Here is a 21,690-nt window from a genome sequence, read left to right on the forward strand (position 1 = left end):
TAAACTCGTGTCCCATTATATATAGAACTTCTGACAACAGGCCAGCGAAAAATCTAACAATCTACAGCAAAACCATCAATTATTATGGGCGTTATAACATAGGTGTGCAGCTGGACGAAACATAGACGTCAAACCGCCCCAGACGATTTAAATACCTCGACGAAACATACACGTCAAACCACGCTGAACGGTTAACAAATTCCTAGATATTAATTAATGGACGTAGGTGCATTATAACATGTGATAGCCCTTTTTGTTACACGTGTCATTTCTGTAATATGAAATTGGGTGTCCAGCAGTAGTTCATGTTAAGTGGGCTCCTTGTTGCCATGGCATTGCTTGGGGGTTGGATGTGGGGCTAACGACTCCTCACCTTAAAAATAATCTTGCTGTGAAATGCCACAGAGGGCCTCAGAGGGCTGTTGTGGACACAGTAATAAACCTTTGGTTTCCATAAAATGTTGGGAAATTTTTGAGTAACTGTACAACTAGCAGCATCGCAAGCTCAGCTCCATGGAGTTGGTTAGTTAATCCATCATTAGTTCTTGTCAGGGAATGTACTGGTCTAAAGTTTATACAAATAGCTGCAGTAATTTGGCTGATACAACCATTGCAGAAGTCTTCAAGTAGGAACCTGCAGTTTCTACCCACCACAAACAAAGAACTGTATTATAAGAGAAATTTTAAACAAAGAAGTTTCACTGCAGTGATGATGAACAACGGTATAAATATGACAGCAGTAAACATTTCCTCATTACAGATGATAATAAATTTAACATGTTTCAAAACTTACATACTGATGTGAATGCAATTAAAACGTTTTTTGGTGTGTACAAAAAGAAAATGCCTGTAAACTATGTATCATCATGCTCAAACCTGATCCACCTGATCTCTGATCCACCCCTTCAATACAGCGATGCTGCCCGAAATGCACATGAACCATGAGGAAAGCGAATACACATTTATTTCCTCCTTGTGGCCATGAAAAGTCGTATCATTTTGCCCTTTTCCTCTCATAAATTTTAGAAGGAAATCACCTTCTTGATCCTTATGCATGATGATACATCCAATGGACCAATCACTGTCACATACAACAGCAACATACTTTCTGGGGCAGAACTGGCTTGCCTGTACTGCAACATCAGTTAAACCTTTGCTACCTTTATCTTTTTTATCTGATGAAAACAACAGCTCCGAAGTATTGACGGGCATAGGCTCCAAGAAGCTTTATGTACAAGAACAGTTTAGCAAATTGTAGCCTGCCTCTCAGTCCTACAACATGTGCTTTGATTTCTTTCTGTATTATGTAGGTGACTGTACTTTCTGTAATATTTCTTATGGCCTGTATATGTAAATCTTCTGATGTTAAAATGTGATTTATGTCAGTTGCCCGAAAGCCAGTACATGCTATGTTGTGCTTTACTCTTCCACTGCTCCTGTCCCAAGGACTGTTGTCATGCTAGGAAAGAAATTCCTCTCAGCATCTTGATGAACAGTTTCTTCATGATGGCACAAGTTCAAGAAGTTGTTAAGTGATGTAAAATTATAAGAATAGTATTTAGAATTTATGTACTATGTGGCTCCTTTTAAACAAAGTTTAGGGGATGGAATTTTACTTCAGATGCATAATTTCCATATTTTATGAATCCCCCCCCCCCACCCACCAAAAAGAACAAGTTATTTGAAGTGTTCTTTGAGGTGATGTGTAATTAAAAGGAAAGAGATTTTGGTGGAGATTTATTTACCCTACATAAATGTAATGTGTCATTAGTGGGAAGAAAGGTACAGTGCTTTTACTAAAATTATATGGAACTGTTGAACTGTCTTGTGTTGCTTCATAAAAACTGGCAGTCACACTTAATCCTTTCTGGTTGGTGCATTTGGAGAAATTTCTGCAGGCAGGTCATCAAGGGATTTAAAATGCCCACATAGCCACTAAGCGAGCTGTTTTGCTCAAAAAGTTGGTGCAACAAGGGCATAGAATGAAAAAGCAAAATGTCTCCTTACCAGCCCAATGCAAGAAGACAAATTCTGTGCCTTGTAGTGGTGTATGACATCAAGTCTACTGTTCTCTAGTATAACATGTACACACAGTCCTTTCCTTTTATAACTCTCACTCTTGTGTGTACACAAACAACAAACAACTTGATAAAATATGGGACCTACACTAAAACTTTTTGAAGTTCTTGAGAGTTCTTTCAAAACATTCCCCAGGGCACATGGCCAGTTGATTGATACAGGTCTTATAGTAGAAGTATGTTTCTTTTCTGGCTCCCATGACCTTCTAATTGCTGCACACAATGCAGTCTTTGTGTTTCTTTTTTTCATAGTGGTAGAGGATGTGAGGCGCTGTATTTACTCTCTCCTCTCTCTCCGCTGACCCCGGATGTGACCCCTTCTTGGGTTGCACACATCGCCTACTAGATTTTCAACAAGAGCTCGTCAATACTTGACATGTACCATTTGTTTCACCCCCATGTGTGCCTTATGGCTGCTGCACAAAATGTTTGAATTTACAAAGCACACTTGAAGAAGAGTTTTCTTCCCCACTTCAGAGATTTACAAAAGAAAGCACACATTGCGCAGTAATGATCACTGCGATACACACCCCCCATATGCTTTGTATAGTTGAGTACACATTGGCTTCTGGATTTCTTTCTGCTGCCCCCCTTTCTGAATGGTCACTATTTTTCCCATTGATGTGTCATGATATGCAGACATCAAGAGAACCACCCTCGTCTTTCCAGGCCATTAGCAGGACATTCCCTCCTCTGTGGGCAAAAGTGTCCCCACTCTTCATTTGCTTCATGGCCCCCTTCCACAGGGGTTTTGGACTGCCAACTCTACCAGCAATAATAGTGCCTGTTTTGTGGCATTTTCATTTGTCCAAATCTTGGGCCAGCTGAACACAACTATAATATTTGTCAGTGCAAAGGGGGTAGCCTTCAACACCAGACACACTGAGTTCTAGTATATCCATCAAGGAAAGAACTGTTCTAGAAATGAAAGGTTTTTCTGTGTATGGCAAGTTACACATGTCACCCGTAAGTTTTCTGTAATTTGTAATTATACTATGAACATAACCAGTGTCACCGTCAGTTATACAAATAATCCGAGGCTCCACTTTATAGGTTTTTCTTGATTATAACTTTCAAAAATTATTTTCCCTTGAACCAAACTGTTGATTTATCTATTTCAGCGTTTTTACCTGCACAGAATATTTCTGAAACTGTTTCTCTGCTAACTGTCACCCCGTGTACTTGCCTTGTTCTTTTGGATGATCCGATTGCTTTCTTCTTTGGTATCATTTCCCACATGAGTCATCCAGAATATCAGAATAAACCTAAGTCTAGACATTACATCACCAAAAAGTGATATCTGTGTTTCCCAGTCACTAGACCAGTAGTCTTATATCAGGTACTGGCATTAGGCCCATATTTATAATTCCACCTAAAATGCCTTCATTTCAGGAACTGACAAATCAGACCAGCTACTCCAAATGGACCTCAGGCCAAGCTGAAGTTCCGAAATTTTGTGTCTCACATACCTGTTTGTCTCTATAACAGTGTTATTCAAAAGCTCATCATTGTAAGATAAACAAAAATAATCCATGTGCCCTGCATGTGATAGAAGGTTAAATTGTGGCCCTGCATTTTTAGTAAGTGTATATGCCATGGGTTTCTTATCTCCCATCTTCATCGCAGAACACATGTTTCACTCTCGGTCTCAATTCCCAACATTTCATTGCTGGATACTTGACTCGCAGTTTCTTCAACATTTTCCAAATCCATCTGATCATCAGAGTGTATGTCAAGTTCTTCTACAATTAAATCAAGTTCTTCATATAACAACGCAATAATTGAGTCTTCATTCTCAACACACACATCATTATATTTCAGTTTTCATGCCAGAAGGCACATGTTTACCCGAACGCGAAGCCGTGTTGCTAACACTGATACTCAGTAATATATAAATGGCAATCGTTCCTCAAGTAGTTCAAATTATGACTTCAAGATGGCAGAAGAATGCAGACTAAACATTCATGATTACATTGGTATAGTATACAGTGGCAGGTAGTCACGTATGACCGACATATCATCGGAGAAACGTGAAAGAAACTTCGCGATCATATATCGACATTTGTCCGTGGAAGCACACTCGTAGTGTGGATTATATATTGACGTGTGATGGGAAAGGATTAACAATTGAACACACTAACAAGATTATAATACAGTCTTGTCCAGTATACATTCAGTATATGGAAGTTGACAGTAGATTTGAAATACAAATTTTATAATTTATGAATTGTGTCCTCTTTCCCACTCTTCTTTTTGTGTAGGAAGAGGAGTGAGATGAAAAGTTTTTAAGTGATGTGTTCTTATAAGACGTTAAGCACTGAACAAAAATCATTTTGTCATATGAATTTAAAAAATTTGAATTGTGAATGAAACTACATACACCTACTAAGTGAGTCATTGAAGTGTTAGCAGTGAATAATAACAGTCATCTCTTTATTCAGGAGTTAAGTGAATACTTGACTCAGCCATACCGGAACCGTGATGGTGGGAGTGAAAGACAAGACTCATTAGACAGGCGACAAGATGGAAGTGGATCTGGTGTTGGACGTTTGCTGGACCGCCCACATCTGGTGGGCAAGGCATGGTATTATGGCACCATCACACGAGCACAGTGTGATAATCTCCTGAACCAGCATGGCCATGATGGGGACTTCCTCATCAGAGACAGTGAAACAAATGTTAGTATTGTTAGCAGCTGGGTAATGCTATTAGCATTTGATATATGGCCACAGTGTAAAGTGCTCTTCTGTTTTTCAGATGGGTGATTACTCAGTGTCACTGAAGGCCCCTGGGCGCAACAAGCATTTTCGGGTCCATGTGGAAGGTGCTTTATACTGCATTGGACAGCGCAAGTTCCACACACTGGATCAGTTGGTAGACCACTACCAGCGTGCTCCAATCTACACGAACAAGCAGGGAGAGAAACTGTATCTTGTGAGACCTCTTCCCAAGTCTACCAACAGCTGCTAAGTGTGCCCACATGTGTCTTCTGGGAAGAATGAGGCCAAACAAATTGCATGTCAGTAATCATTCCTAGTTTGCTGTAATTCAGTTTTTCAGGATCGCACTGTGAGTCTGCAGGAGGTGGACATTGCTCTCTAAGGCCTCTTTCTGGGCAGGCAGTGAACATATCTTCGTGTTTGTAAAATGTTTGTATTCCTGTGAGGCTGCTGCAGTTGTGTTGAATTGTAGTTATTAATCCCTATTGGTGGGAGGTTTCCACAGCATTTTTGGGCCTGTGCATCACATATCACCAACGGAAAAAATGATGAGCGCAGTTTTTCAGGAGATACCTGCCTTCCACATGGCAGCGATGGTGCATCTGGAGGCCTCAACATTCAGTCAAAAGCAAGCCACATAAATTATGCAAATTATAATTATTCTTTCAAGTAAAAACCTGTCAGGGGCTTGTATCAAGAACAAAAATTAGGGAAATTCACTTCTTTGAAGTTTCATATTACTGTCAAGGAATTCCTTCAGTAAGGCAATTTCATAGAGTATCACAGTTTAAACTATTCTACAGGACATTTCATCTAAGCAGCCAAGTAACTGCATTTTTCTTAAGGTACTAAATATAATTAAGAGAAAACATCAGTTTTTGAAGAAAGGGTTTTTACACTGACTATTGAGCTGTGCTTCTGTCTGCAAGAGAAACTTTGCTAGAAATACATCAGACTAGATTACTTGTTATCCCTCTGCACTGTTCTCTTTTCTGCCACATGTATCATTCCACTGTACCATATCCAACATTTAGAGACAACAGTGGGCCTTTGCTTTAATTCAAAATAACATGTGTGAAGACAGATGTATAGTTTGATTTCTTACACTAGGTTTTAATATATTCATAGTAACATCTCCACAGCATGGTAATGAAAGCAGTCTACATATTTGGACATATTTACAGTTTTTCAACAACAAGTATATTATGAGGGTCATACTGAAAGTCATGGGCAACAATTTTTTGTAAAGTAACATGCTTTATTATTAACAAACCAAATACACCACCTCAATCTACAGACCTTTCTTTATTTTTCTACATAATCGCCACTTCTTTGTACACATTTCTCCCCGCGTTCTGGGAGTTTGAAAATTCCCCTTCTGTAAAATTCTGTTCCAGCCATCCGAAGACACTGATACACTGCTTTCTGAATTGCCTCCCTTGTCTCAAAACGTCCACATAGCTGATCCTTCACAAATCTGAAAAGATGGTAGTCGGAGGGTGCCAGATCAGGGCTATAGGAGGGGTGTGAAAGAATTTCCCACCCCATCTTTGCAGTTGCTTCCAATGTGAGGCGAGCATTGTCATGCAGGATGATGATGTTTCGTCCTGGACGTTTATCGCACAATGCACGGTGGAGCTTGTGCAGTGTCTGGACATAACGAGCAGTATTGATGGTTTGCCCAGGTTCCAGGAATTTGGCCAGAATAAACCCCTCTGCATCCCAGAAGACTGTGCCCATCACCTTTGCAGCTGTTGGCACTGTCTTTGCCTTCTTTTTTGATGGAGAATGCAAATGGTGCCATTCCATACTCTGCCATTTCGTTTCAGGCTCGAAATGGTGAAACCAGCTTTCGTCACCTGTCACAATACAGAGCAAAAAATTGCCTTCATGTCGATATCTCTGCAGCTGTTCTGAGGTGATGGCTTTTTGCTGACCTCTGTGGTCTTCAGTCAATAACCGCGGGACCCAACAAGCCCAAACTTTCCTATAGCCCAAGTTTTCAATCATCTCCTGTACTGCACTCTGCCCTATTCCAAGTTTTTGGGCTGTTGTGTCCACAGTCACACACCTGTCATCTTGAATGATCTCATCCACTCTTTCCTTGTTGCGTTCAGTTGAGGCTGTTCGAAGATGACCACTCTGAGGCTCATCTTTGATGCTGGTGTTCTCATCTTTAAAATGTTTCACCCATTTTCAAACACTGCTTGCACCCATGCACACACTTCCATAAGCACGCTGAAGTCTCTCGTGAATTTCTGCAGCAGGGATTTCATCTTTCACAAGAAATTCGATGACAGCACGCTGGCGAAACGACGTATCATTGTCGGCCATTTTGTTGGGAGTGATACCGGTCACGTGATGCAAGCTATTGATCGTCACAAGACACTCAAGGTTAACACAACAGCTGGTTCCACCTACCACCTTACTCTCTTTCGTCTGCTGTTCCTAGGTTGCATGCAAAAAGAAGTTGCTCTTGACTTTCGGTATGACTTATGTATTTTGGAATATTATTGCTCCGTACACTAAATGTAACAATGTCCCTTTCAGTTCTTCATACAAGATGAAATCTCTTACCTCAGATAAACAGTAAGATTAGAGAGGCCTCTTTCAACACATTATTGCATATTGACTCTGCAGTTAACCTGTAGTTCGTAATGTAGCTGGGCTGTCCACATTGCCCCACTTTGTATTGTGGTACAGTAGTCATATGCTTAGTTATCTTCTGAATATTGGATAAGATATAACTGTATGGAATTACGGTGGTGTGGCTTCTTGTCAGTGAAGAATTACAATATGGAGATCATGTTGAAAAATAAAAATAGTGCATTGGGTTTTGTTAACCTCATCTTACAGTGGTGAATTTGCATGATTTAATGAAAAACATTGTCTCCTCCAGTAGTGAGAAATAATAATGAATAATGAACAGTTGATTCAGTAGTCTTTAAACCTGTATACACTCAACAGCAAGGAGTCATGACAAGGGTTTCTCCTCTTTACTCTTAAGGTTTGGTGTGAACTGTGTGCTGCAAGTTTAACCTTTAAAGAATCAGACATTTAAAGACCTACATCTCTTGACTGCCTTATTTGAAATCCACTTTTCTACTGTGTTCCAGTAAATTACCTGCAATCAGCATGACACTTTTCTGGTTACCTTTTTTTATGTGCTGCAGGAAAGTCTGGCTATTCAGTGACCTGCACTGGTCTTCTGTCATGTTGACATGCCATCTTCCCTGGTGTCTTTTCTCCATTGCCTTTATGTCCAGGTGAAATCTTTGCCCTTCAATAAAGCTATTGAGATTTTGGGGAAAATAGTACAAATATGAGCCTTCAAGCTCATATTACAGCCCAGCTTTTGAAATCTACTGAGCATGTTTTCAAGAATAATTTTCTTGTTATATTGGGCTTTGTTGTTCCTTATGAATAACATAAGACTAATAAGAAGAATAAGAATTTTGAATAGCATTGTTTAAGCCAACACATTGTCCTCTTTCAACCTCTCTTCAGTATTCCCTCTGTTAATTTTTTGTGACATATTTTATGATGCTGTCAGTATTTCTGACTATGTAGTGTTAAATGGTAGGATCAGTAAATAATGAATTGGGAAGGACTTCAAAGGAAGGATTTCGTAACTGAGATAACTATCCCAGAATTTTCATGGGCGACCTGAGGAAAACTATAACAAAGTCGGAATAATCACTGTTTCAGCCGAGATTTGAACCAGGCACGTTCTGAATACAAGTCTAGAGCATTACCATTGCACCAGCATATTTTGTGTCGCACTGTTCATCAGAAGTCACCTTTCTGATCTTTTTGCTGTTTTTTGAATCCGGTATCAATCTAAATGGCCATTGTTTCTTTATCCAGTGGATACATTGTGGTCTGCTGTCCCATTCACACAAACTGTATGATGCTTTTGTGGAACAAGATTATTGATCAAGCAGCATACTTGTAACTTTTCAAATCTCTACTCTACTCATAGTTTGTATATGTAACATTATTATGACATTCAGAATTTTCATCTTTCAAGTTCAGTGACTGAGCACTGCAACAGAACTTCGTATGTTACTGTTGTGAGGAAGAAAACTTTTCAAGCTTTTCACTCTCACTCACTCGCTCAGTTAATAAGCTGCAGCTGGTACACTAGTTACAGTTCAGCAGTGTTGTTGTAAAAGACAAATGGGTCTTCCTGGGAAGAGAGTGGTAACAATTTCTGCACATGATATCTGTACCAATAAAATGATCACAACTTGTTTTTATTTTCTCATATACATAGTATATATGAGAAAGTATTGTGATTGTGAAAAGAACTGATCTCAAGATTGTGACAGATTAATGTTTTCAGCCCCCTGATTAAAAAGCGGTTTTTGATATGCTCTCTATCTGTATATATGGATGTGCACCTGAACAACTGGATGGCTGTTACTCATATCCATTATTCAAGAATCTGTATATCCTATATCGGTGTGACACCGCACCTTCACCTTTCACTTGTTCTTTAATGATTGGGTTAATGGGCTCCACCTGACTTTGCTTCAGGAATCTGGATAAAGGTGATAAACAGCAGTAAACTCAGGAGTCCGGAACATGAGACACTCAGGTGCAACTTGTGTGGGTGAAAGTTGATCCTTTGAGAGCAATGAAGGAGTCCAGATTTAATCTTGAACAGTTATTTATTGGAGACCACATTAATATTATGCAATATTTATTAAACTAAACTGTACCATGATTGGCCAGCTGTGTATCTTACAGGAGTGGGTACCAAACACACCCTAACCATTCTGAGCTGTGTCTTCCAATGGCTTCAGCAGAGATGTTACCTGGTCACTCTGATGCTATGAAAATATGCTGGAACCCCTCTCATTTGGTTCATGTTACATTTGGAAGCCTTCTGCAGGTATCTCATGATTCCCCAGTACTGGTAAACAGCCTACTCGCTGTCACCAGCATAATCGAGAAAAATCCTGAAGAACAGTGTATAATGAGTGTATAACACTGCAGTACGCTGTTACGATATCTCACCTCATTTGTGATTGACATAAACACAAATTAAAATTTTGATCAAGTAAAAAAACGAAACAAAATAAATAAATGTTAATTAATGACTTCCATCTAATTTTGAGATAACATGAGAAGTCAGCATCAGGAACCAATATACATAATGGCAGTTTTATTGAACATGGCTTTAACACTTTTGATTAAATTTTAATAATCTGTAGAGACCATGTCCCAAAATAAAACTGCATAGGTAGAATCTTAAATAAAATAGTGGTTAAGAATGCTGTAGGCCCAGACGTGAAATGTCAGTTTTCTTGAACCACATTTTACAATTAGATTCCATTATTCAGTATTTAGCAACCAGCAATGTTCTACTGATGAACAGTCAGTTTTGTCTCCAAGGTAAGATAGGCAAGGTGAATTATAAATGAGAAAGTATATTGCGTTGCATTTCAGGTTTGTACCATTCAGTAGCATCTTGTGCAGCTTCAGCATCAGACGTAACTATTGGCAAAGGTTTAGGCGTACCATGAGCAATGGGTTACACTGTAGATCAGCCGTGTCAAACATGCGGTCCCCATAGCCACAAAGTGCGGCCTCTCAACTTTTAGAGCTAATTGATATTAAAATCAATATTAAAATTTTAGTAGAAATATTTTTTGTAAAGACAATTTTCCAACAGACCAGAAGACAAGAAGTCTCACGCAGACATAAATTAGCAGGCTGCAGGAAATTCAATGTTTTGCTATATCTAACATAATTTCATGTGTAATCTCTCTTTTTACATATTGAAAAGTTGTTTGATACTGTCAAAAATGGCATTCTCTTGCTTTTTAAAACTAAGATATGTGACTTTTGGTAATTATATTGAAATGATTCTTAAACAATGAATAGAATTAAATTTCCTTGTATCAGAATCTAATGTATATTTCTATTTTGAAGTGCGGCCCTCGACTGTTATTTATAGGGCTGAGGTGGCCCTCTGTACAAGTTGAGTTTGACATGCCTGCTGTAGATGAAAGATTTGGCTAGGAAATGTTCTGTTTATTTCTAGCATTATAGCTTTACATTTTGCATGAGCATGAGTAATTCTCTGATTTTTATGAGTATGTTCACACCAGACCTTAGGAATATCCGAAAGCATAGATTTTTACATTGAATCCACTGTTCCAAGTATTCAACACAGATGTAACAAACTGTGTGTGTGAAGACCATGATTTTGTCATGGTTCCCTGCCGATAATGCACTGTCTTGATGCATCATATAACGTTTTGTCTCTGTTTCTTTACAACAGAAGTATCACATGTATCACAAAATATGTCAGGAATATTACCACAGCTTCTTGCACAATTTCATCAAAGAACTTTGAGAAGATCAAGATAGGAGTGTATAGGAAAATGGGAGAGCAGATATGTTCTCATAGTCTGCCATTATCATCAGGGACACAGTGCGGCATGGCAGTGAACAGGTATGAAGGTTGTTCAGCCTTGTACCCTTATGGCTGACATTAGCTGAACTGGTACTTGATGTGAATACTCACAATCTGTATCCAGTGATTGCAATGCTTCTGTATAAAAATGTATTAGAATTTTAGTGTATGAGATTGTGCAGAATATTTGAATATGTCACTTTCATAAAAGTAATATACGAGTTCAAGAAGTCTGTACAGAATGGATGCCATATTCAGTCATCACACTAGGAGTACTGTAAAACAAGTATAATTTTCCAGACAGTGACTACATCACAGGTCAGTGTTACTTACTGATATGCATATTCATGTGACATACAACAGGATGTGTCATTTTCTTCTATAAAAGGAATGAAGAAAATGACAGAAGCAGAACTTTGCCAATAATAAGTTTTGCATTATATTGAATAATTTTGAAAGAATGAAGACTGATGACATCTGGAAAGAATGTCAAAATAATTGAAGAGGAAAATGTCTAAGGTTTTGTGGTTTTCTGCTCCACTGAGGTTGAGGGACATTCCATTATCCTGACTTTGGTAGTCTGAACTCTGGTGAGCCCCTACCCTTAAATATGTCACACTCATGATTTGGTGTGAAGCTCTTGTTTCATAAGTGGTAATGTACATATGTTCAGCACAAACTGAACTAGTTCCTTGATGACATACAGCTCTTTGTCGTACCCTTTCTCTTTCTCTAATTTGTTATAATTTATTTATTTATTTATTATTTTCTTTGGAAAATGGACGCAAGTTCAGTTCAAGGCTTAATGTTGGCTTACATTGTATGGTAGAGGCAGCGAGTTTTGCAAGCACTTTGCATTTCGTTTGGAAGACGTGCATGTGCGTGATGTCAGAGGCCTACTGAAATATTCCTGCAACATGTTTTAGACAGTATGAAAATAATTCTTTAAGATAATGGATGTTGATACCTTAATAATTGGTGTAAACATTTCCTAAATCATATTCTGAACTCAGACTTGGGTGGGGTTTATTTGCCTCTTTTTTTTTTTTTTGATGTGGTGATTGGATAGTACATGTATTGTTGCAGGAAGTTGTGATAGCACTGCTAGTGCTTAGATATCCATCCGAACATGTAAGAGAGGAAACTGGGCTAGTGTAACAGGAAGTGATGAACTGTGGTGGTAATACGGCAACTAGAAATGTAATATATATTTATACTGCTTTATGAGACTTCATTATTTAATTTGTTACAGAATGTAAGCAGGTACATGTGTGAGAGTACAGAGGCTTGCTGTTTGTTGTCTGGCAGGTTTCTGTGTACAGATTGAATGTCCAGTATGTCCCGAATGCTTCAGTAGACATGGCTTTAATGTGACTAGAGATTGGAAATTTCCAGACATCTGAGTACCATGCGGCAGACCGTTGTCCCAGTCATTAGGAGCTGTAACATGATAAACATTTGTTTTTGTCATCAGATGTGGTTCACCTTTGAAGATTGTAGAAGTTTGTTTGTTGTTTATGGTGTGTATTGCATAATTTATTAGGAAGAATGATAGGTTGTACATTTGCCGATTGACTGCATGATGTGATGATAAGAGGTAGTGATACCAGTGTTTTCTGTGCTGTATGCATCTTGATGAATTAGAGTGTTCTGTCACCAACTCTTGAAGGAAACAATCATGGATAATGTTGGTCAAGTTAAGGCTTCCATGGTGGTGTATATAATTCTATAATCTTATGTCTTTGAAGTAAGTGCCATTGTTGCATTTCCTTGGGAAAAAGTTGTACTGGAGTTGCCATATTTTTTGGTATATTTGATAAAGGGGTCATTGCATGCCAAATCTACATAACAGTTTACATGGCAACTTAAGATGTAAATGAAATTTCGTAAGCCTACAGAATCTGAAGAATATGAAGTTTTCACTTCCTGTATCAATTTCATGGTCATTGTATTTAGAAGTTCTAAGTTGTCCTTAACTTTTCCTAACTCTGATTCACTAAAATGCTTTTAATTCTGGTTATAAGTGAGATGGAGAAATAATTCTTGTACCAGTTGAAAGCCCATGAGTGGTTCTTTCATTTGGTGTGCCATTCATATTATTTGAGGGCACATGATATTTTGACCTAAACTTTTGGCCTTATTTCATAAAAAAATGTTCATGCAAGATTTTTTCCAAGACATTCTGTAGTTCTTAAAGTACAGTATGCGCCACAATTACGGTACTGAAACTCACGCTTCTCGAATGCGCATGTGTGTTTGTCGACGGGGCATAGCTCCAGCTGTACATGTTACCAGTAGTGGAAAGGAAGTTGTGTTGTGCAGTTGTTGGAAATTGGTCTCTCAACGGAGGAAAAGTATTCATAGTTGAGTATTATTTCCACTCATATGGAAGTGGTCGCCAGACAACTCGCTTCCTTGGTTTTGAGCGGCCAGATGTTATCGTCCAGAAACCGCTACATAGTACACGTGTGATGATATGGTGTGCCGTCTCAGCACACGGTATATTAGGCCCCTATTTCATTGAGGATGAGGAAGGCAGTGCTCTTACCATCACCCAAGAACGCTACAGGGACATGGTGATCGGACCATTTCTTCAGGATTTGAGAAGGTTCTGTCATGCAAGGGACCTTCACATGAATAGACAGCATCAACAGGTCTTTTCATTTCGGTACTGTGTTTTTGGCACATACTGTACATATTTGGAAAATGTCATGTTGAGCATTGTTGTGTTGAAGATATATATTGTTTTATAAGTACTGGTTACATAGAAATTGTTTTGTTCACTGGGATTAAAGATTGCAGTAAGCTACATAGGTAATTCAGCATTAATATGAAAGGGAAGAAAGGAAACATGACAAGCATATTTACTCAAACATTAAAATTAGTGTTTGGTTAAAAAATAATTACCTGTAAGAATAACTATTTCAGTCTACAAAGCCTGATCTCTAATTTCTCAGTGGTTCAACAGAATTCCTTTGCACTGATAATGTATGTGTGACTTGTTGCAGTTTCTGGATCTGCTTTTGTAAGCACTCTTGAAGCTGAAAACTATGAAATGTCTTGGGGTGAAGGATACATGAAGAATTTACTGGGGCCAGAGGGATGCAAGAATGTTAATTGAATTTCATTATCATTCACTTGTAAGACGTGAGCCACAGTGTCGTCAGATCCTCTAATGCCTTCCATTTGATACTCTTCTTCTCTGCAAGTGTACTTAACTGTGTGTGTGTGTGGTGTTGGGTTCAGTTGTTTCTGAGAACATTTTTGGCTAAACTTGGTTTTTTGAGGCAGGACAGCACAACAGTTTAGTAACTTTTTCATATTGTTTTCAGCAGTACTATACTCATAGATGACTGAGGGAATCTTTACAGCACGCCACTCGTAAATTTATTTTGGTGTCATTATCTGCTCGTTATAAGGGTTTTGCAGACTTGCCTTTCTTGCTGGCCTTTTAATTGTTCCCCCAATCCCATCAAATGCACCTTTGCTATGTGATGTTGCAAAGAAGTGCTGCTAAGCATCCATGACAAAATCATTTTATGATAGCAGATGCTGATGCAATTTTTCCCTTTTTTATAATGCAAGGCAGTATTGTCAGAAAAATAATAAATCTTAGTCAAAATTTTCAATTTACCAGAAAGAAGGTTGCATAATTTGCTTTGAAATAAATGCACAGGTACAGCATCATGTTTTAAACAATGAGGTATACCACAAAAAGTGATGTGCTCAGTCATTTCATTTTGTGAATAATAAACTCTAAATGTATGACGTTGCCTGGGCATTGTTCCAGTGAAGATCTTGTATGACAGAGTAGTATTAAAAAAATTGCACCAGCAGTGTGTCCAGGTTTAAGTTTCACCTTCAGTTCTTTGCAGAAACATTATTGCTGTCATGCTATATTAGAATGATGGAGCAGGATGTTTAACTTTTCAGAAAAAAGATTTTAAAAAGTCACTGCACGGTGTCACAGTTGTTTCTAGAGTTGATCTGGTAGTCGTCTACTCTGCGTAGGTTATCTCTGTGTTTTTGTCTTCAGTCCCTGGAAACATCTCATAGTCTCCCTGATAGCAACTGCCACTTGGCACATTGGAAATAATTTTGGACACATGGTCGTAAGTTCTTACATGCTTTTTAGTCATTATACACCACCTGACATAAGTTTCACACTCTGATGAGTGGGATACACACAAGTGGCATGCGTACTACTTCATTCAGTCAACATACAGCTCTTTGTGTCTAACTCTACAAACTTTGAACGCCAAACGTCTTCTCAGAATTTTGTTCCTTAAAACTTAAATAGGCTTCTTTTAGGTCACAATATGAGCTGTTTCTCAAGGTGAACATTTGTGCCATCTGAGTTAACAGAAATATAATCTTTGTTTCTGGCCTGATCCTGCTGATTTCATTAAATGTGTAAAATTGCTTTACTGTATCATCTGTTGCAGGGGCAGCACTTTTCCTGGTCTTATGTTTTGAGCTTGTGAAATGTCTTTTTCAGCTGCGAAGTTCTTAGCAGTCTAAACCATGAAATTGAGGCTTTGAACTCGTGCTGTATATTCCTAATTAACGAGCTCTTTGCAAGAACTGTCATAATTTTAATGTTTTCACCCTTTTTTCTCATACATGAAAATGTTTCTTCAATTGTGGTATCAATTCATCTTCAATTGAAGTGTTGCTACCACTGAAGTCTGTTAAATGGGATATTTTTATTTTCATGGCTCTCAATTTTCTTGAATTTTTTCATTTAGATACTTTATTTATGACAGTCTTTCAGTGAAAAGTGGTGAGTCTTTTAATTTCCTCCAGAGTCTTTATCAAAGAAGAAACAGTGTGGGTTTGCTCAGTTTTAAAACTGTACAAGTCTTCAGTTATGTCATATTGAGAGCCTGAAGAAACAACTGCTTCATATACAAAACTTTTGGGCAGTTTTGCAATATACTTCCTACATTTCTCACAGATTCCTTATCCTTTCTGGATGCTGGGAACCTTTATCATTCAGTCCAACACAGATCTCTGGGTTTTCTAGAAACTTGCACCATGATAGACATTGTATGGATTGTAACACTGTTTTTTAAACATGAAGTTCTTCGACACTTCTAGCATTTGGCAATAACAGTAATTAATTTTCCATTTTTCAGACCAGGAAGTACAACTGAAAGCCTGGATGAGACATGATACCCTGCAGGATGTCTGTACAGGTCACAGTGTGAGTCATTAAGCCTAATCCGGCCACTAACAGAAAATAGGATCTTTTCAATATTTTCGTGTCCCAGTATGATACTTTGTGCATATATAAGTGCCCACCAAGTATTATGGGAAAACCGTGGATAAATATAGCTATACATGTTTTTCAAAAAGGCTAAAGTCAGAATGTTAATGTGCCCTAAGTACTGTACCATTCCAAAGAATACCCACACTTAAAGGTTTTCAGTTTGTTCAAGAATGAATGAGAACAAGGGAAAATTTAAGGAAAACTTAAAATTTCTGAATGATGTATGTCTCGAAATACTGGACACAGGATGGTAAAGTTCATGTATGTTGCTGCCTAAGGATACCTAATAGGCATGCAGAATTTTAATAGAATCAGAGGTGAGCATGAAACTATTGCCCCGAACTGTGTGAATTTCACAGGGCATTTTACAGTTAAAGCGGGAGAATTAGTGCTAGTCGTAACAGCGAAGCACATCAAGTGAGGACTGATAGGGAGCAGGAAGTATATCTTGTCTCTGCTGTCACCTTTGTGTTTTGCAGTGTACACAGGGTCCTCATTTTGATAACTATCACCGCATCACCAACTTCTATTTTATTGCCATAGCACCACTGCCATGGTTCAAGCCCCCTTAATTTTTTTTGTGAGAGTGTAGTGAATATGCTTAAGAATATGGCAAGTGCCCTCAGTAGTCTGCTCTTGTGTACATATATGTGTGTATTTTAGTCAAGTCTGTGCTTTCTGTGCAAGTGAATGAATATAATGTGCATGTACACATCTAATAGTCTGAAGGAAGTGCGTGTGAGAAAGAAACTTATTGATGAAGAAGCTGTGCATTTTGCTCATTTTTTCCTTACTGAACTGCAGTCATTTTATGTGCTGCTTTGAAATTTTCTTCATATGATTGATGTAATATTTTTTAATTTGCCTAAACAGTAGAACATTTTGTAAACAGGTCTTCTGATATGTCAATATTTAGTAAAGTCTTGATTGTAACATCTGTATCCTGTGTTCCTGTAGGTAAAAATCCCTTTTTCAGATTATGGTTTTCTGGGTGTGACACCATGTAGTTCATTCATTATTAAAGGGGGTGGGTTTCCCCATGCACTTAGACCAGTTATTGGTCCATTGTGTGTCCCCCTTTAATTTCTACTGTCACCATACCCTTCCAGTACTGGTGCTCGCTATCAGCACCATTCTGCCAGCGAGGTCGGCCCTCTTCTGGCAGTGGTACCCGATACTTCCCCATCTACCGGAGGCACTGGAAACTACTTGGGCGGGAAACTTTGCCTAATTTTGCTCAGAGGTCTCCTAGAGACATGAGGATCTTTTACATGCCGCAAATCTACAACACGGGACCCAGAGGACTTGTTTCCTAAATTTTTCCGCCCTTAAAAACTCCACGACCTCTGCCGGGTTTGAACCCATGTACCTTGAGTCATGAGGTGGGAACGTTACCCCTAGACTACGGAGGCCGCTGACACCATGTAGTTAGTAAGTTATTAACATTTTTGGAGTTATGTTGATACCTATCCACCATACTACACTATGTCATCGCACAGAAGATCATAATCTTGGTACACTACCTTGTCCTTTTTTTAGTCTCTGAAACCTAAATGAACAGTTGAGTATGAAAATATCACTAAGAGAAATGAGAGTAACAAATAAGGAAAATTAGGAAAATATTCTGTCTCATCCGTATAAAGTGGGTCTGTTATTGCTGTGGTGTGGCACGTTCTCAGGTTGCACATGGGGGTGACAGCCTCCAGATATGGAGGATAGTTATGAATAAGCAGTCGTGAACAGCTGGTAAGGGAGTGGTCTTGCAGCGACCTAGGCAATGGAATGTGGGCATGAGATTTGGAATGTCACTTTCATTGAAAACAGCAACAGGAGAATTAACAAAGTAGTAAAATTATTTGGCATCCATGCCAATGCAGGCTATACATGGAAACTGAAAAGAAAAACCCATAAACACTTAAGATATTCAATAAAGTCCTATGCATGAACATTGCATTGGTTGCAATCTTTTGTACTCAGCTGCTGCAAGTGTGGAAGTTAACGTGATGAGTTAGCTACAGTGATATGAAGTGGCATTAGACTCCTTTGAAATATTTGCATGTGACTTGGTGTTGTGCTAGGATAGTGCAGTCATTATAGCGACTGGCTACTGGCTGGATGGCCGAGGGGTCGGAGTTTGATTCTCAATAGGGGCACAATTTTTCTCCTCTCCACATACTCCAGACCAGTTCTGGGCCCCACCCAGCCTCCTATCCCATGGGCACCACAGGCACTTTCCCCAGTGGTAAAGTTGCCCACTGACCTCTAACTGGTATTGATGTCAAGAATACGTGGATCTATACATCCACTCCCCAATAAGTCTTGATGGTGTAGATCATTAGTTAAGCACAGGGACTACTTTACCTGACTTAGTGTTGTGCAGTTTTATCTTTGTACAGGATATGAATAAGTTCACACTAGAAGATCAGGTGTTTTTATAAAACTCTCGCCTACTTGATGCCTTGTGTGCGATAAGTTGTATTTTGGTGTGGTGCTAATGATTGCCACTAGCTACAGCTGCTCTAAAGTGAAAGTAAAGCTATCCCTGTACCAGGCCGTGAATGCCCATAGGGTTGTGAGACGTTGAGGGTCCCACACTATCTAGAAAATCGGTTCAAAGATGGTAAGGTTGTCAGCATTATGCGCCGGTCGCGCTTTACTCCCCAGGAAAATTATTTAATTAATTCCTGATACTCATTTCTGTTGGAGGCTGAGTAAACCCCAGGGCTCAGTGCGGCTGGAAGGATTAGGTCAACTGAAAAAAATCCATTGACCTTATCGGGACTTGAACCCATGACCTTCTGGGTTGTAGCATAGCCCCTCAACCAACTAATATAACTATCACTTATTTGTTAGTCTACGTGTTTTTGACTGATGACTGCCTTATCAACTCGGTCACAGTTCACTCCTAACTCAAACTCCCAGCTCCTGACTGGCTTGTCCCGTTGGTCCTCATTATATAGCCTCAGGGCAGACATAATAGGAAACACCACTTCCAAAAACTCCTCTATTGTGTGTGTGTACTGATTGCCCAGCAATGTTTGCTTATTTAGCTGTTACCTAGCAGCGAACAATTTTTTCTGGCTTCATTATTCCAGCTTCCAGCCAATATGTCACAATATGTGTCCTTGAAGGAAACAGTCTGTATAGTAGTGTAGCTACAGTGTGACTCATGTCATTATTATTTTATCTAAATTTGTCCATTTCCATACTTTAACAAATTTATATTTATAGTATTAATATATTTGACTGATTTGACTACTTCGCCTGATGATGACCATTAAACATGTGATGTGGTGTGTAACAAGAAGTAAAAAACGAAAAGGGTTTTTTTTTAATGTGTGTGACAGTTAATCTTATCACTTAAAGTGAACACAAGAAAAATGTAATTTCATAAAAAAGAGACCTTAACAAAAACCATCTAACACAATTCAGAAACCCTCATTAACTGGTATTAGTTTTGTTCCATTCTAGAAGTTTGCATGTTGATACTGTCACATGTTGGGTGTATAACGCAACAAATAACTTCACGCCTTATTGGATATAGCGAATTGTATTGCTCATTCGCTCTTACAACCACACAATTTACAGATTCAACTTTACTGCCATTGGCAGTATCACAAATACTGGACTGCAATTCACTGGTGACTGACTCACTGCTGGCTAACTCGTAACACGTAACTCGTAACTGCTGACTTGAGAATTAACTTGTAACTCGAGAACCGCTGCCTTGAGAACTTGAGAATTAACTCTTAACTCGAGAACTGAGAACTGTCTTGAATAGTCTTCGCTGCTCCTTATTTAGCACCGTTCCAGACAACACAGAAAACAGCCATGTAATAGGCACCACTGTTGTCTGGCGCCATGTTGCTAGCAATGCTGTCGGGAGTTGTCTCTCACAACCACTGTTTACCCGCGTTGCATGGCGACCAGCGTGCTGGGACTCGGCTCGCTTCGGCTCCGCTTGGCGCGTCACCACTCCGGGGGGGGGGCATGCAGCTAGCGCGACACGTCACAATGCTATTAATGGCAAGAATGTGTAATGCATAAAGGGGCCTCAGTGGCACAATATTCACTCATTTCATGGAGATCAAAATTCATTGACATTTCTCATTTCATGCTATGTAGTCCCTGCAGTTGACTCTGCTAAGATTAAGAAATGAATGAATATTAAATATTTAAATGATTTCCCATTCATACATTTCATCTACCCATATTGGTGCTGTTGGCAAGAGGAAGTGCAGTATTCTCCAGTGGCATGATGCTTACACTAACTGCATGAAAATCAGTCGATCTGGGGGTGTAATACTGATGTCAAAAGATGCATAAACCCATACATCTTGTTAATAGGGTTCCAAAGCTAGCGAAAAGTTTGTTGCTGTTTATTTAACAACACTTTCTCCTCTCTAAGGTTTACATAGTGTACAATGTCAAATGGTGGAATGGACGTGAATGACTTGGGGAAAGCTTTCAAATAATTTAGACATGGCTTTTAATTTTACTCAAAGGAAAACTATGAAAATCCAAATCAGTGCAGCCAGTCTCTAGGCTATATAACGAATTTTTATTTGAATATGGCTAACCATCAGTTGGTGCAACAGTGACGAAACTGCTCACCAAATTACGAAATTGTAAAGATGCAAACTGTAATGTAGTTGCAGGGCAGAATATGTGTAATTAGTGGATTGTTTGAAGCATCTGTTCAGTGTGCAAGTTATTTCAGCACAGATCATATGTATGAACCACAGTCATGTTACCAGTAAGGGAAATACCATATTTACTGGCAAATAAGATGACCTTTTCAATTAAAAATTGAAGTTTGGGACTATATCTACCAGAGAACTATGAAACATTCTTTTAAAACTAAAATTCATTCGGATCTTGTAAAATTCTCTTTAGCAACATCTAACATTAGAAGTTCATTAACCCGTTGCCGTGGTTCGTCGTGTATGTTTCGTCAGGGATTTAAATCGTCTGGGGGGGTTCGACGTGTATGTTTCGTTCAGCTGCACACCTATGTTATAACGCCCATAATAATTGATGGTTTTGCTGTAGATTGTTAGATTTTTCGCTGGCCTGTTGTCAGTAGAACAGAGTATAAATAAGACACGACTTTATCTGTGCCAAGTCATCGTTACATATGCCTGTCTTGCAGCAAAGTTCCTGTGGTTCTGGCGAGCGGTTTCTAGCTGTACT

The 21,690-nt window shown here is 38.9% G+C and overlaps 2 protein-coding genes across 7 annotated transcripts in view; one reads left to right on the forward strand and one right to left on the reverse strand.

The window, feature by feature from the left end:
• The window catches only part of LOC111866646 (cytoplasmic protein NCK1), a 16,254-nt gene extending 10,200 nt beyond the window's left edge, over positions 1-6,054 (forward strand). For all 4 annotated transcript variants that reach the window (XM_023855792.2, XM_023855794.2, XM_023855795.2 and 1 more), the window contains 2 exons: positions 4,520-4,756; positions 4,836-6,054. In XM_023855792.2, the coding sequence (XP_023711560.1) occupies positions 4,520-4,756; positions 4,836-5,048 (450 nt within the window). In that variant the 3' untranslated portion in view covers positions 5,049-6,054. The remainder of the gene's footprint in view (positions 1-4,519; positions 4,757-4,835) is intronic.
• A 6,206-nt stretch (positions 6,055-12,260) lies between these two features.
• Positions 12,261-21,690, reverse strand: part of LOC111866651 (divergent protein kinase domain 2A) — a 37,590-nt gene continuing 28,160 nt past the window's right edge. For 2 of the 3 annotated variants that reach the window (XM_023855812.2, XM_023855806.2), the window contains one exon: positions 12,261-12,665. In XM_023855812.2, coding sequence (XP_023711580.1) covers positions 12,600-12,665 — 66 coding nt within the window. In that variant the 3' untranslated portion in view covers positions 12,261-12,599. Of the gene's footprint in view, positions 12,666-20,379; positions 20,515-21,690 lie in introns of those variants that run through there. The other variant, XM_023855807.2, reaches the window with a different exon arrangement.

This window comes from Cryptotermes secundus, unplaced genomic scaffold (genome assembly GCF_002891405.2).
Source record: "Cryptotermes secundus unplaced genomic scaffold, Csec_1.0 scaffold1755, whole genome shotgun sequence".
Lineage (NCBI taxonomy): Eukaryota > Metazoa > Arthropoda > Insecta > Blattodea > Kalotermitidae > Cryptotermes > Cryptotermes secundus.